Raw genomic sequence first — 14,867 nt, forward strand, 5'->3', positions numbered from 1 at the left:
GAATTCCAAAACAAAAAATAATTCATTTTCAAGTATGGAATTCTTTTTGCCAATGTCAAACTCTGCTTAATATTGTGTGAATGAAGTAAACTTTTGAATACGATCATAAATAAAGGGATCATAATGAACAATTTAGAAAATATTGAAATACATAAAAATTTGAATTCAGAGAAAACTTTAATTAATAATATTATATTTCAAAATTCATCATCCCTGCTATCAATATTCCCCATAATTTGGAAACCCCCCCCCTCCACCTCACATTGCCTTCCCCCTTCCGGCGACCTTAACAGTACCTAAGTATTAATCTGTGTATGTACATATTTTAGTTTAGTTTATATTTACACCTGAGGATGGGTAATACTGATTACCGAAACTAGTCGTGTTTTAATGTATTAAACTTTGTGTGGTAAATTTACAAAGTGTTTTATTTTAAATAATTTCAAAATGTTTTTCCACAAAGTAAATCCTGAAACAATAAATAATATATGATATACCTTTCTACGCAATGTTTTATTAAATTACTTATCTGTATTGTATTTGTATTATTTGGCATGCATAAATCTTTTACGTATTTTGTATATTGATGTATAAATGTATTGATTTTAGTACAGAAGAGTCCCGACTTGTCACGGATTTTTCTAACAAGTCGGGACGTAAAAAATATATAATCGTGCTATAAAAGAATGGCGTATTGTGTATTAAATAAAATATATATATATTTATTTATAATTCTATTGTTTGTTGAACCGAACCTGTTTAATACTTTGAAAGGCAAATTTTACTGTAACATTTCATTCCTTTTTAATGTTATATCTGCTATTACCAATCCTTAAAATGACAATGTCGATCAGTTTTTTTAACTTCTACTGCGGTTACTAGACAATCTTATCTATTTTTTAACTCAAATAAAATTATTAATAAATTTACATTCTGTTTATCACCGTGATTCTTTATTTGTTTATGATAGATTTACTAGAATTTTACTCTGTTTATCTCATTAAATTGGCGTGTCGTGAAAATATTTCAATTAAAATAATAATTAACATATTACAACAGAGATGAAGAAAATCTAAGAAAAGGTAATATGGAAGTCTAGGCATCTACAGGGCTTATGACCTGTCAATGGCTGGTTTAAGTGGCCACTTTACACACTGTGTAACATTCACCATTCTGCCTATATTTGAACATCTATATTCCTTCAATTCTTTCATCTGTTAATGTTTGTGAAGTTAAAGAGCTGAAACCTTTATTTATGCAGGTGAGATTCATCGGATTGAATTGTTTCACCTACATACTAGGCAACGCCTGAAAATGTTATTTTTTTCTCTTTAACTTCACAAACATCAGAAGCTCCAATATTAGCTCCCAGAGGATTAATGTTATTAACTATAAGTCATAATTTTTGGCGCTTAACAACTGTCAAATTGACAAATGAGTGTTGTTTTACATAAAAAATGACAAAAATTACTCTAATTCCATTAATTCCCACAATACTGTAACATTTTATTTTACATTCATTTAAACTATTTTCACTCTTCATACATTCAGGCATCTTTTCATACATTTTTAAAAATGGCAAAACATTTTAAAAAGATTTTAAAAACTTTAATAGATAGTGTAATTTTGATACATCGAACTGTGTTCATCTGATACATCGAACTGTGTTCAAAAGTTTCGCAATTAAATATGCATTGTATATTTCCAATATATATTTTTTTGTTGCATCTATCTATGTAGGTAAACCCGTATCAAGATAGATGCAAGTTGTAACATTATGGTGTGGTAACGGTAGGGGGTAGCGCCCGCAGGCATTATACATTATCTTTACTTATTCCGCTTTAGCGTTAAATTTAAGAGCGCCACTGGTGTAAGTTTTGGCATATTTAAGACAAATAGTATTTTTTCTTCTCGCATTGTTGAAGCAAGGTTACTGATAGCATATCGCTATTTTATACTATTGGATTTTGCGGGAAACGAGTGAAAAAATGCAAAACGAAAAAAGTGAAAACAAAGAAAATGAAAAACCAAAATTTCCGACCAATCAATGCTTTGCGGCGTTAGTGTGTGAGATTTTTTAAAAAATATTAAAGTTGTTTTATGTATGTGATCAGGCGGAGGAAAAATACGGTTTTGTCTGTGAAATCAAGCCTGAATCGAATTCGACTCAAAGGCTACTCTCGGGTAAAAATCCTGACGGTGGCAATTGAGTGGAGGTAGGTCAGCCTTTTTTGAGGTCCATGGTTTGATTCCGGGCTGAGTGGATGTCAAAAATCGTTTTTTAAGGTTGTTCTACATGGCAGAATTTCATTGTCTCAGGGCCTCGATAATAAACGCTATCTTCATCTGTACATATCGACTTAACTTCTGTACTATCTGAATTGACCTCGGAATGTTCTACCAGCCTGTTGCTTTGACGTCATATAATCGAGTCCAACCAATGAATGACTCCAAAAACTTAGTCCGCCTTCCTTACTTCATAAACATTTAAAATAGTTCTCATTTATATTTAGAATAGGCTTAAAGAGCCCACATCAAAGCGATTATTTACGCCAATAAATCCCAACTCAAGCAAAAAACGCACGCTGGAACATGATTTTTATACCACTTTGACAATAACCAAGACGGTATGCTTAACGATCATCTGTATTTATCTACTGAGCGATTGCAAGGCCGGCTCCTTTTACTTCTAGATTCGTACACTCAGAAGGATAGTAAAATAGATGGATAAAATATAACATAGAACACATTGTTGAATTACCCAAATTTAAACGAAACGTAAAATTGATTTTATGCAATCAGAAACAGTAGTGTTCTGGACCAGTGCCAAAGGGAGGAAATCGTAAGTCTTTATCCTTTTTGTTTATCCCAGGATTCACCCTTAAAACATAACGTCAAATAGTTTAAATAAATTAAATCTTTTTCGCGAAAAGGTAGACATTGTTTTACAGTCCCAGGGTCGAAGAAACTAAGCAGCAACACATTATTATTATTATGGATAACTTACATAGCGCCATTTTCGTAATAAAATACCTCAAGGGCGCTTTACATGGTGATTCTATTGTTAAATTAATTTAATTGAAGCTTTTAAATTTGTAATTTAATTAAAACAATTTATTTTGTTGTCACGTGCTACGGATTTATTCAAATGATTTAGAGAACAAGTGGGTTTTAAGTTTTTTCCGAAACATCACTTCACTTTCACAGCCTCGCGCCTCTGCTGGGAGAGCATTCCATGCCATAGGGCCTGCGACCGCAAATGCGCGTTCACTAAATTTAGTGCGCTGTTTGCGTAGAGGTATGATAACGTTTCCTCTCGCCGTAGACGTAGTTGATCTAAGCGTGAGACGCCTGTCAGCCATTCATCTGAAATGCATAGTTCCCTTAGATATTCCGGAGCAGAGTTGTGCAGTGACTTATACATAAGCCAACAGAGTTACAAAGAGACACAATATGATACATTGCCTATGTCTCTCCAATACGGTATTGTATAAATATGATATATTGCAAAATAATTCATTATTATATGTATTCTGATATATTGGAAAAATATTTATAATCTGCTTTTTTATACCCAACGCTGTTTAATTAAATGAACACGTTACACCCGCGGAGAAAATGGCAATCGAAAATTTGATTAATTGGTTGGTTGTTGTTTTACTCTATGATTTATTTTTTGGTGATTGTATTAGTGTACATAGAACAAATGCATTTTATAAACATAAACGCATATGCATTAACATACCTACCATAATATGTTATTATTTTTTTTAATAAGGATCCCCTAAACGCAGGTGCGCCAACTTTGGAACAAAACTTCCCGCGACCTCAGGGGCCTTTGTTACCATATTTTGTGGATGAGCCTCGTATGCAGGGTGTTTCCACAAAAATGGGACATGAATTTGAAAAAAAAAATCTCGTTAAAACTTCATGTATAAAAAGTGATAAAAAACATTTCGTGGTTTAGTGGGAAGTTCCAGGTTCAATTCCCTGTGCAAACACACAAATTTAAATGCGATTTTTATCAAGACTGGGAACAAAAAAATAAATAAAGTATTAAGTTTATGGTTCCTCGTCTGAAGATTCCAAAGATTATATTCCATCTAAGGTCGGGTTGTTGTCCTGTGGCTAGTGTCTCGGATTCACGAACCAAAGGTTCGTGGTTCGAAACTTACTCTACCCCAACTTGATTCCCATTTTCTAATAGTGAGTTATTTACAACTCAATATTAGGTATCTTTTTTGGGTGATACCGTGTATGTTGGATTTGATCCGACGTTTCGGCTACCATTGCAGGAGCCATCTTTAGGGAAAACACAGTTTTATAAGATTAAAAGATACATAATATTGATAACAGTGACCGTGAAAACCTTCGCACCTATTTATTTACAACTCGTTGAAAATGGCACTCAAAATTTAATATTTGGGTAAATCATAAGAACGCAAAAATTTATTTAAAAAAAATATGCATATATATATATTAAAGTAAAGTTTCAGATGAGTTAATTTTTTCCGTAGATTAAATTTTAATATGAATTTATCGTTAATTATGTTACTATTCAATAAAATCCATACGCATTTTGTTAACAAATATGACTCGTTAAATAATTTTACCTATGTAACCAAGTAATCCATGTAACATGAATAAAGTTTTTTTAAATTTAAAAAAAATTAAAATAATTTAAAGTCAGATAAGTCCACATTTTTAACTGTCCCGTATTTGGTATTTGGCTATATTGATATAGTAGTGTTGTTGTTAACTAGTTTTATATTTGTGCATGTCAGCAACATCGGTTACAGTTATATGATCGTCTCACATGTTTCCCATTGCAATTTTGTGTGCAACTGTTATCTTCTTAATTGACCAGGTAACTTAGCGGCTATAAACTCGGGGCTGGGCATCGGATGGGTGTCCACTGCCATTCCCCAGATGAGAGCCGACGGAGGTCTCCTGACCACCTTGGAACCTGATGAAGCCAATACCCTGGCATACTGGATAGCAGGAATCTTCCCTCTGGCAGCCCTGATCAGCACACCTCTGGTCACAGTTGTGATGGAGACCAGAGGAAGACAATTCTGCGGGATTTTGACTGCTATACCTTTTATGGTTAGTATCATAGAATTAAGAATAGTCCAGAAGGAGCGTAGAATCATATTTGAATACATCGGACTGTGTCCAATAATTCCCTCACTCCGGCTTACTTTCGCCGCGCGTATTCGTGAAGTCACCGGGTAATGTTGCTTGATGGGAAAAAAAAATCATAACACAAATGTAAGGTAAAAAGAAGTAGTCTGTTAATTTCTCTAAAATTTTATTGTGCATGCGGAAACATTGATTGACACAATAGATTAGATAAGTAAAGAGGCCTCTCATAAGAGTAATTGAATTAACTAAATTTGAACTTAAAATTTTAAACAAATTTTATTTGACATAAAACGGATATTTTTATATCATGTTAAATAATATTTGATGTTTTAAAGATAATGTCGTTCAAATGTCCCCCACGGCGTTTTTTAATCCGAGGTCTAATTTTCATTAGTTTTTTTATTAGATGAGCAAAGTAGGGTAAAAAAATTTACTACCCTGGCAACACTAACGAAATTTCCGTTTTGTTTCTTCGACAATCTGACAGGTGGAAAAATAATTCAATTTTTAAGTAATGCATTTGTTTTATACACATTAATTTGCAAATTACAGATGAAATGTGATTGTATCCTGTTTCTTTAAGATCCTAGCAGTATTTCTAAACTTCAAAAGGACACAACACGGCATAGTTGAATTCAAATCAGGAGTTGCGTACTGAGCGACGTCTAGAATGAAACCAATTGGTCAAAACGTACACCTTCTCATTTATGAGTAGTTGAGTCGCCTTCTGTTTGATGTGCGTATGCGGTTTCTGGACTATTATTAATTATATGGTTAATATAATATTAAAACCTTCGAGTTCTATAGTTCTTTTTGGTTTATATTACTTCTGTCGTGCGAATTCTTTGCCAATTTTTCTTATGGCATCACAGCGTTTGTCAACGCGGTAAAAATTGTATGTTAAAATTAAATTAAGAAGAATGGAAAATACGTTTAAAGAAAAAGGGAACGTAGGAATCAAATGTGTCTGAATTTAATAACTTGTAAAATTGTAACTGTTTTTTTTACATACTGAGTATAATGCAAGCTAAAACTAGCTGTTGCGGTTTCCTTTACAGCTTTATTAATAAATACATTACATTACAAATGATGGACCGTCAATAAAGACAAAAATTCGCTTTCGGATGTGGCCTTAGCGATACCGCGGCAAATATTGAATGGGATTTGTGGAAAATGATATGAAAAAAATGTTGATAAATGTGTTGCAGGTCTAAAAAAGACCGATACAACGTATATTATATATTATTGTGCTGGTTCGTCGCTGGCCGCTTACTTCAATGGTCCCGGCGTAAAAGGGAGACCGCTTTCCCGTTCTCCGCCTCGACTGTGCCCACCGACTGTCTTTGCCTTTTGCCTCGCGACGTGCCCTCCATCGGAAAAATTCACTGCGACTAAACAAAATAAAACATTTTTTTAAATATCTATACTTCTTCGAATAATGAACGTGCTTAAGTTATCGCAGTCATAAGTCAACGCGTGTGTAATCTCTAAGTCAACGCTCGTGTCGATGGCTTTTTTTATTTTCTCGTAAATAAAATACAGTTCATTCGCGAAAAATCGGCGTTTTCTATAAAAAATAATACAATTTATTGCATTTGCGAAATAGTAAGGAGTATAGAATACAAGAAAGTGAAAATCAAATTACAAATAATATGGCGACTGCTTTTCTTAACACTTGGCTCGCCAACCGACGGCTACATGCAATAAATAGCACGAAAAACAACAATAAATAAATGAAAATAGCAATTTTTGAATATTTTCCATATTTACACCGGTGAAATTCAGATATGTGATTGCACAGCAGAATTATACGTCGCGAAACGTAAATATTTTGACATTTAATATTAAGTGTTCACAGATGTTGCATTGTGATCGCAAATAAGATAAACAACCATGGTGAAAAATTGTTATCACATCGCTTATTAGCTCGTCGATAGTTATTTATGATTGAGCTACGGGTGTCATTAAACATTGCTTTTTTTTATTTCCAGTCAGTATCACCTAAGGAAGGCTGAAATCAATCAATTTCTTGTTCAATTACTGTGGGAAATAATATTTAATTCTCTCTGCATTACATTCACACAGTCAAACAGACTATTTTCCGTGACGTAATCAAAGTATCATCTGCAAAAAGTCTAATTCCACATTCGTTTTCATGTTTCTCAATATTATTCACATACAAAATAAACAGTATAGGTTCTAATTCAAGGTATTGAAATGCTAGAGAGGTAAACGGCTGAATAATCTAAGCCAATGAAATTATCTTGCATTTTTTTTGTCTCCAGGTTAACAGCATAATCATCATCGTTACCAACAACGCCTATCATATTCTCATTGGACGATTAATCATGGGCTGCGGTATAGCCTTTGGACTGATCAACACCCCTACCTTCGTTGGAGAGATTTCCGAAACAAGAGTTCGAGGAGTCCTCAGTGCTGCCATGACCCTGGGCTATACAGTTGGATTAACTCTCTCCTATATCATTGGAGGATTTATATCGTACCAGGCTTGTGCTTTAACGATGCTGATTTTCGGGATCTTGAACTTGGTTCTATTCTTCTTTGTACCAGAGACTCCTTCTTGGTTAGTAAGGAATGGACAAGTCGAGGTGAGATGTGTTTATAATATTTTTATTGCGATTAATACTTAGAAGCAGGGGTGAGCTGCAGGGGGCTCGGAGGGGCTCGCGCGAGCCCCTCGTTACATTTGACTTGGGCCGGCGTTAAATGAGGAGAAATCAATATTCTCAGATCAAATCAGGACATAAATGTAATTTCAGTGGATGGTTTAAATGTATTATGAAACACAAAATTTTACTGCCTTTTGAAATTTGTCGAGAAATATATTATTATGTTGCGCAATAAAATAGACCTATCCGTTTTTTGTCTATATAATGTAACAATTGCCCGCAATCGCCTAACAATGCTTTAAAACTTTAAGTTTGAATAATTCAAAATTGGCAAGTACTTTAATTTATATCAAGTATTGTAATTAATGTATAATACTCGTTTGTATTTAAAACCATAACGTAGCTAGTTTGGGCTTGACAGATAAAAAGTAATGTTTTAGACATCGGCAAAAAACATAGAAATGAACAATCAAATTTGAATTTGAATTTTGATATTGGCAATATTATGACGGAAAAAATCGAAACTGAAAACAGTTTAAAGATAAAAATTTAAATCATTAAAAATATCCAATCAAAAACACGCTCAAAGTAATGACAAGAAAAAACCCTATTTAAAGTAACCCAAAAACAACGAGTAAAAAAATTATGTTAAAAGTATCTAATCAGTATTTACATAACTAAATATTATCAAACGCAAAAAACATTTTCAAAAAGAAACAAAAAATATTTTTAAGAATTGAAAAAAGAACAGGTGAGAAGCAACAATAAAATAAATAAAAAGAAAACAAATTACAGTTTTCTTTTTTTAAATGTTTTAAAATAATAAAAAAATACAGGAAAGCAATGTTTTATTTTTAAAAGACAATTAAAAAATTAATAAAAAAATATAGTAACATGGACAGAGACAAAAAAAAAACATTATTTCGAGTATTTCTTAAAATTTTAAAAAGCAATATTAAGAGAAGATTTTAAATCAAAAGTAGTAAAAAAATAATATTAAAGTGATGTAAAATTTCAGTACACGAATTTAATTGAAAAAACAGTATGGAATGGGATACGGTGGTGTTGATCATTTTATTAAATTTAATTTTTTGTAGATAATGTTATTTGTATATTAGCGGGCTTATTGCCAAATGGATATTTCTTTCAACCAACCAATAAAATAACAGTTTTATTTTTATAATTCAAGTTACAAAACATATTTAATCGAAAATAAAGATTAAAAAGCTAAAGATATTTAAAAATATAAATAAACGCCTTTGTTTGTGAATTACCTTAAATCAAAACTATTACTCACTGGGAAAAAGGAAAAAAGAGGAAGAGGAAAGGAGGAGAGATTAAGAAAGAGAAAGGAGATGTTTCTTCAGACGTGATTTAAACAGAGATAATGTAGTAACATCTTTGATGGTGGATGGGAGATGATTCCACAGTCGAGCTGCATGGACACTATATGAGTTAGAGAAGAAGGAGAAATTGTGGATGGGTACTAAGAGAGTGCTTTGAGAATTAGAACGAAGAGGTAAATCATAAATTGATTAACGTTGAAAATTTTCACGCGGGTATATAGGAGCGTTAGGACTATGAAGTACATTGAACAGAAGTGAGAGTGTCTCCGCTGTCAAATTTTGAGCCATTTCAGTTGCCTACGATAATCAGAAATGTGGTCATATTTTCTAAGACCAAAAATGTACCTTATGCATGCAATCTGAAGTCGTTCAAGTTTACTGGTACCTATTTTGTAAAAAGTTATGTTTTTTAAATTTCACAGGAAGCAATAAAATCTATTGCGTGGCTACGAAAAATTGATGTCAATGATCCCATAGTACAAAAGGAAATGAAAATCCTTCAAGATTCAGCAAACGATGAACCTTCTTCAAAACTACAGTCTGCAAAACAAATGAGTAAGGAAAGATCTCTGTTAGTGAATTATTGTCCTGACGAAGAGACGGGCATGTCTTAAAACCTTTGGGCATAGAAAAGTATCTAAGGGGTTATTTGTAAATATTAACTTACAATTTATTATTTAAACAATGTTTTGAGTTTATAAAAAATCTGTATCTGGATTGAACCCCCTAGGGAGCTGTTTATATTAACATATAACATGAAGATAGTCCAAAAAGAAGTGTAAATTATGACAAATATTTTCATGTACAATCAATAAGATGAATCTCACCGCATCAACAAAGGTTTTAGAGGAGGAGGAGGTGGCCAGTTTTTTTTAAAGGCGTATTTAAAATACGAAGTAGAAATAAGTCAATTTTAAAGTCAAAATTTAATTCTTACATATTATATTTTCAATTTTTAATCGAAATGCAGAAATAATATGGCTAGACGCTGCCTTTAACAACATTTACAAGCATCTAGCCGTAAAAACATAGCTACCATAAAAATCAATTTAGTTCTTACATTTTTTCCACCTTTTTCACTATCTTCCTAAGAGTAAGTATATGCCGAAATAGCCAGCTTTGTAATACCTCGGTAGATAAATACATACAAAAAGTTGAGCATACCGTCTTAGGAATTTAGAAACGTCATGTAAAAAATTAATTTCAAAATAGCAGATTTGGCTTGGATTGGAATTCATTGGAGTTTACAATCGCTTTGAACTGACCACTTCACAGAACTAATCACAGAAGCTTTTTTAAAATACGAAAGAGAAGAACTTTATTTTTTCATTTAGTAAGAAGCGCGAAGTAAAGTTTCAGCGTCACTTATTAAGTAAATTTGATCATATGACGTCAGAAATAACAATTTTGTAGAGCATACCGAGGTAGATAGAGATAGTAGAGAGGTTAAATATACCGTCCTGGTATTTGTCGATGAATATAGCGTTTGTAATTGCCCCCCTGTAAAGATCTGTGCTCTAAAATAAATTTCAGTGGTTTCATAACAAAGTATTTAATTCAATAAATATACTGGCCACAAAGTTGATGCTTCAAATAATAATAATATTGAATTTCACTAAAAAAATATTTGAAATCACTTTTAATGAGTTAACTTACAGTGAATCCCATTTTATAACAACTCGAGGAGACGTGATTAACGTTAATAATAAAATAATATAGATTTATATAAAAAATTCAATTTTATAGTGTATTTTAGTGTGTTCGCATATTTTCAGTTCACTCTAAGCCCCTTCGGCGCGGGTTTCTTCTTTCCGTCATGACCTTGACCATTCAAAGCTTAATGGGTATGATAGCAGTCCACAGCTACTCTGTCACCATCTTCATGCAGAGTGGAACTGCCAATTTGACTCCAGAAGGAGCAGCATCAATTTATGGATCCATACAAATCATGGGAGCCATTTCTGCAACTTTCTTAGTGGAACAGGCAGGAAGGAAGGTGAGAATCATTTATATTAATACGATTTTAACAATTTAATTTTTACTCTGGAATAAACCAGACCACCATCATTTTACAGGTCTTGTTTTATGTTATTTTATTTCATATGGTAATTTGACAAAGAACGATCCTTTTGCAAATCTACTCATTGCCAAGCAACTTTTGAGCTATCTTCTTCTATTCGTTTTTCACATTTGCTCCTAGGAAAAGCATTGAGACGCTACCAAAAACTTCCAGCAAACCCAAAGTTCAGAATAACAAACAAACAAACCATCTATCTGTCAAAGTGTGGATTGCATAAAATGGATCATACTCACAGTATAACTCTTCCTCTTGCTTTTCTTAAACGGATCACTTTTTATCTTATCGTGTTGATCTTGATGAAAAAATATATGTTTGTGGCCATTCAGATTACACTACTTACTTGCTCACTTCGTTCAAAATTATGCAGATGTAGATAAAATAATAAACTTAACAGAATAACACTTCAAAAACGACATGTGACTTGCTCACAGAACTAATATAGGACCAACACTTATAAAGAACGGACAGCCAATGATGTAGAAAATTAGGATATGGGTTGGATCAGATATTTACATTCTTGTAAGAGTTGTAAGTTGGGGTTCGAGCTGTCAGTAGGGTCGCAGTGAGTCACATTTTGCTGGAGGATGTGATTCTATAAAATGCTGCGAACGCCCAGTTGCATTCCACCGGCAACACTACTGACTAGTCCAACTCGTTAGCGTCCACGTCGCGAACCCTGGGCAATGGGATCACACTCATAACGATGTAATCACAGCAGATAACGAAAGGATGAGAGGATGAAAGGCGAGTTTTTGGCGCCTAAAAACCAAAACCAACCAGCTAAGGGAAAGTAACCCCGACAGAAAATCCACCAGAGAAGGCAACGGGAAACCACTCTGGTCATCTTTTCCCAAGAATCACTACGGCGAGTACATCAATAAGCAATCGTCCTGGCTGCGAAATGTAAAATTAGCGCAGGACAGATACATATGCTTTCGCTGTAGTGATCGCTTACGTCGTGGGGACCCGGCAAGGCACTAGAAGAAGAATAGTTGTTATCATAAAAATCTATTTCTGTACTTAACACACGCTTATTCTCATACACGCATTCCAATTATTCCAACTTTTGAGGTGTCTGTCGTCAAGTAATGTTGTATTTGGTCATATACTTTAATGCGAATATTAAGCATTGCTTTATCCCAGATGACTTTGTATATTTTCAGATACTGATGGTTGGTTCCAGTCTTTGTGTGGCATTTTTTATGTTCAGTATGGGAACATATTTTTACCTGCAATCCCAGGAAGTCGATCTGACTATGGTTCAATGGGTTCCAGTAGCCTCCTTGACTCTTTGTGTTTATACTTATACTGTTGGCGCTGCCTCTATTCCATTCGTTCTTTTGTCAGATCTTTTGACCAACGAGGTGAGATTTTTTCATCAAAATTAAATATATTATCTGCATAAGTGGTGCATGTGTATTCTTTCCCTTTGGTTGTGTCACTCGCCAGATAGTTAGAGTATTGCGTTTCGCAGGTTCACGGGATTTTGGCGTTGCTATGTGTTATCTTTAGTTACTTTGTCACCGAACTCCAATACAAATTAATGCAATTACCTACCTTGTACTGGGTTTCTTCCAACCTTTATGTTTGAACTTCTTTTTTGCGGCAGTGGGCAAGTGAAGCAAAAAAACTGAGACCTTTATCAATGTGGTGAGATAAGAAGAAATATTTTAGATAAAATTTAATTGCAACAGAGGGGAAAACATTTTTGAGAAGGGAATCCATCATATTTTCTAGATTACCATATCCAGATTACCATATCCATATTCCATAAGTCTAGGCATTCACTGGGCTTATTGCCTGTCATTGGCTGGTCTAAGTGGCCACTTTATACTCTGGTTTGCAAGCAATTTAGATTAAATAACTGCCTAGGGAGGAAATTCAGCCTGCCTACAGACATTTGGACATACTCAAAACAAATATTATACTTCGAACTTGCAAAAAATTAAACCCATGACTCGGGCAAAGGCACGATCGGCTACATTACAAGGCAGCCTTTTCATTTTCGGGATTTTTATTTCATAGCAGCAGTTGATTCCAAAACACATGTCCAGAGTTGTGTGTTTGTTTCATTCACATAACTTATTTTTCACTTGCCCAGACACGAAATTGCAAAGTGACGCATAGCTTGAAATATTAATTTGATTGATTTTCTCTTTTCAGGTTCGCGGATTTGCCACCATGTTCGTCGTTCAGATCTCCATGTTTAACAGCTTCCTCACGCTTCGCTTCTTCTCCCCTGCAGCGATCTACTTCGGCATCCACATTGTCTTCTTCTTCTTCGGCTCGTGTTCTGCCATCGGGGGCTTGTTGACTATCCTCCTGCTGCCAGAAACCAAGGGCAAGTCTACGGAAGAAATTCAGAGAATACTCAGCAAATAGGAGGAATTAAAAATCCAAAATTATTTTTATATGTGGATGAGATTTTACATAATCATTTTACCTGGGTACTAGGAAAAACCTAAATTTTAAAAAAATCAGTATTATGAGAATATAAAAATTATTGTTGACAAATAAAACTGGGTTCAACTTTTTCAATTAACATTATTGTATTTTATATACAAATCAACCCTCCAGTTCGTTAGTCAACTAAAAAAAAAGAAAAAGAAATAAATTATGTATTGTTATTCTTAAAAATGGGGGTCAGTGCTATATAAGTATCTAACGATACTGCAACCTGTGTTAATCTTTTATGACGGATCCCCATAAATTGTTGCTCGCTCTCCAAGCGCGGAGGTTGAGTGTTTTCATATTGCTAAATCTCCCCCTCCAAACCTAGGTCCTCCTAGGCTCAGACTATTAAGTAGGGAGGCGAGCAATTTAACATCCTCAGGTTTAACCAGTGGTTCCTCGAGGACGCGGCTTCTGGTGTGATTTCAAATATCACATTCACATAAATGATGTGTAGGTTTTTCATCATCTGTACTGCAAAACTTACATCTAGAAGTTTTCAAAAGGTTCATCCTGCAAGGTGTTTGTTCAATTTGCAGGGCTCTAAAAGGGCTTTAGTGATAATCCTTACTTGGTTTTGGCACAGTTTCACAATGTTGAAAGCAAACCTCTTCGATTATCTCTTGATACTACGAGAACTGACAATTTTGCAAATCTGATGCCAAATGCAACCCAAAAATATCCTATACAAAAAAATCATTTCAGCATTTAACATGGATTAAAACAAAAACATACATCAACGTCCTACATAATATTATCAAAATCACAAAATTCAGGAAACATTAGATTTGAATTAATGTTCATTCCTTATTTGTTGAAATTTGATATTTCTTGATAACTCCTTTTTAATAAAAATGACAACGAAATTTCAATGTTTTGTTTAATTGCCAACGAGCGCTTTTGTCTAATTCATCCCCACTGGTAAATCATTTTTTTCTTTTTTCAAACATGAAACATTTGACATCACCAAACGCCTCCAGAAAACCCTATCACCAGCTGGAACTTTTGCCTCCTCCCACGTCAATCACGCGCTCTTAAGTTCCGCAGAATTATGCCGAAAGATCGTCATCGGCGGCTTCCCAGGATGGTGGGAGCCCACAGGTGTGAAGGAAGAGGCAACAGTTTAATGCTATCCTGAGGCATTCGCAGCACATGTCCAATCCAGGTCTACCACCGCACCGTCAAGTCACTAGTAATAGGAGGCTGCTGTTTTCA

The 14,867-nt window shown here is 34.1% G+C and overlaps 1 protein-coding gene across 4 annotated transcripts; it reads left to right on the forward strand.

Moving 5' to 3' along the window:
* The first annotated feature begins 1,913 nt into the window (after positions 1 to 1,913).
* On the forward strand, positions 1,914 to 14,524 carry LOC148278331 (facilitated trehalose transporter Tret1-like). Of its 4 annotated transcripts, XM_088231549.1 has the most exons (8): positions 1,914 to 2,067; positions 2,694 to 2,842; positions 4,868 to 5,106; positions 7,431 to 7,754; positions 9,544 to 9,676; positions 10,897 to 11,117; positions 12,365 to 12,565; positions 13,365 to 14,524. In XM_088231549.1, the coding sequence occupies exons 3-8, from the start codon at positions 4,930 to 4,932 to the stop codon at positions 13,581 to 13,583; spliced, it is 1,275 nt and encodes a 424-aa protein (XP_088087675.1). In that variant the 5' UTR covers positions 1,914 to 2,067; positions 2,694 to 2,842; positions 4,868 to 4,929; the 3' UTR covers positions 13,584 to 14,524. The 4 variants fall into 4 exon arrangements, with proteins under 4 accessions (XP_088087675.1, XP_088087674.1, XP_088087676.1 ...); XM_088231548.1 differs by lacking the exon at positions 2,694 to 2,842; XM_088231550.1 differs by lacking the exons at positions 2,694 to 2,842; positions 12,365 to 12,565 and having other exon boundaries at positions 13,365 to 13,743.
* Positions 14,525 to 14,867: the final 343 nt, after the last annotated feature.

This window comes from Micrasema longulum, unplaced genomic scaffold (assembly GCF_059751315.1).
Source record: "Micrasema longulum isolate JH-2025_06_02 unplaced genomic scaffold, ASM5975131v1 h1tg000892l, whole genome shotgun sequence".
Taxonomy (NCBI): Eukaryota; Metazoa; Arthropoda; class Insecta; order Trichoptera; family Brachycentridae; genus Micrasema; species Micrasema longulum.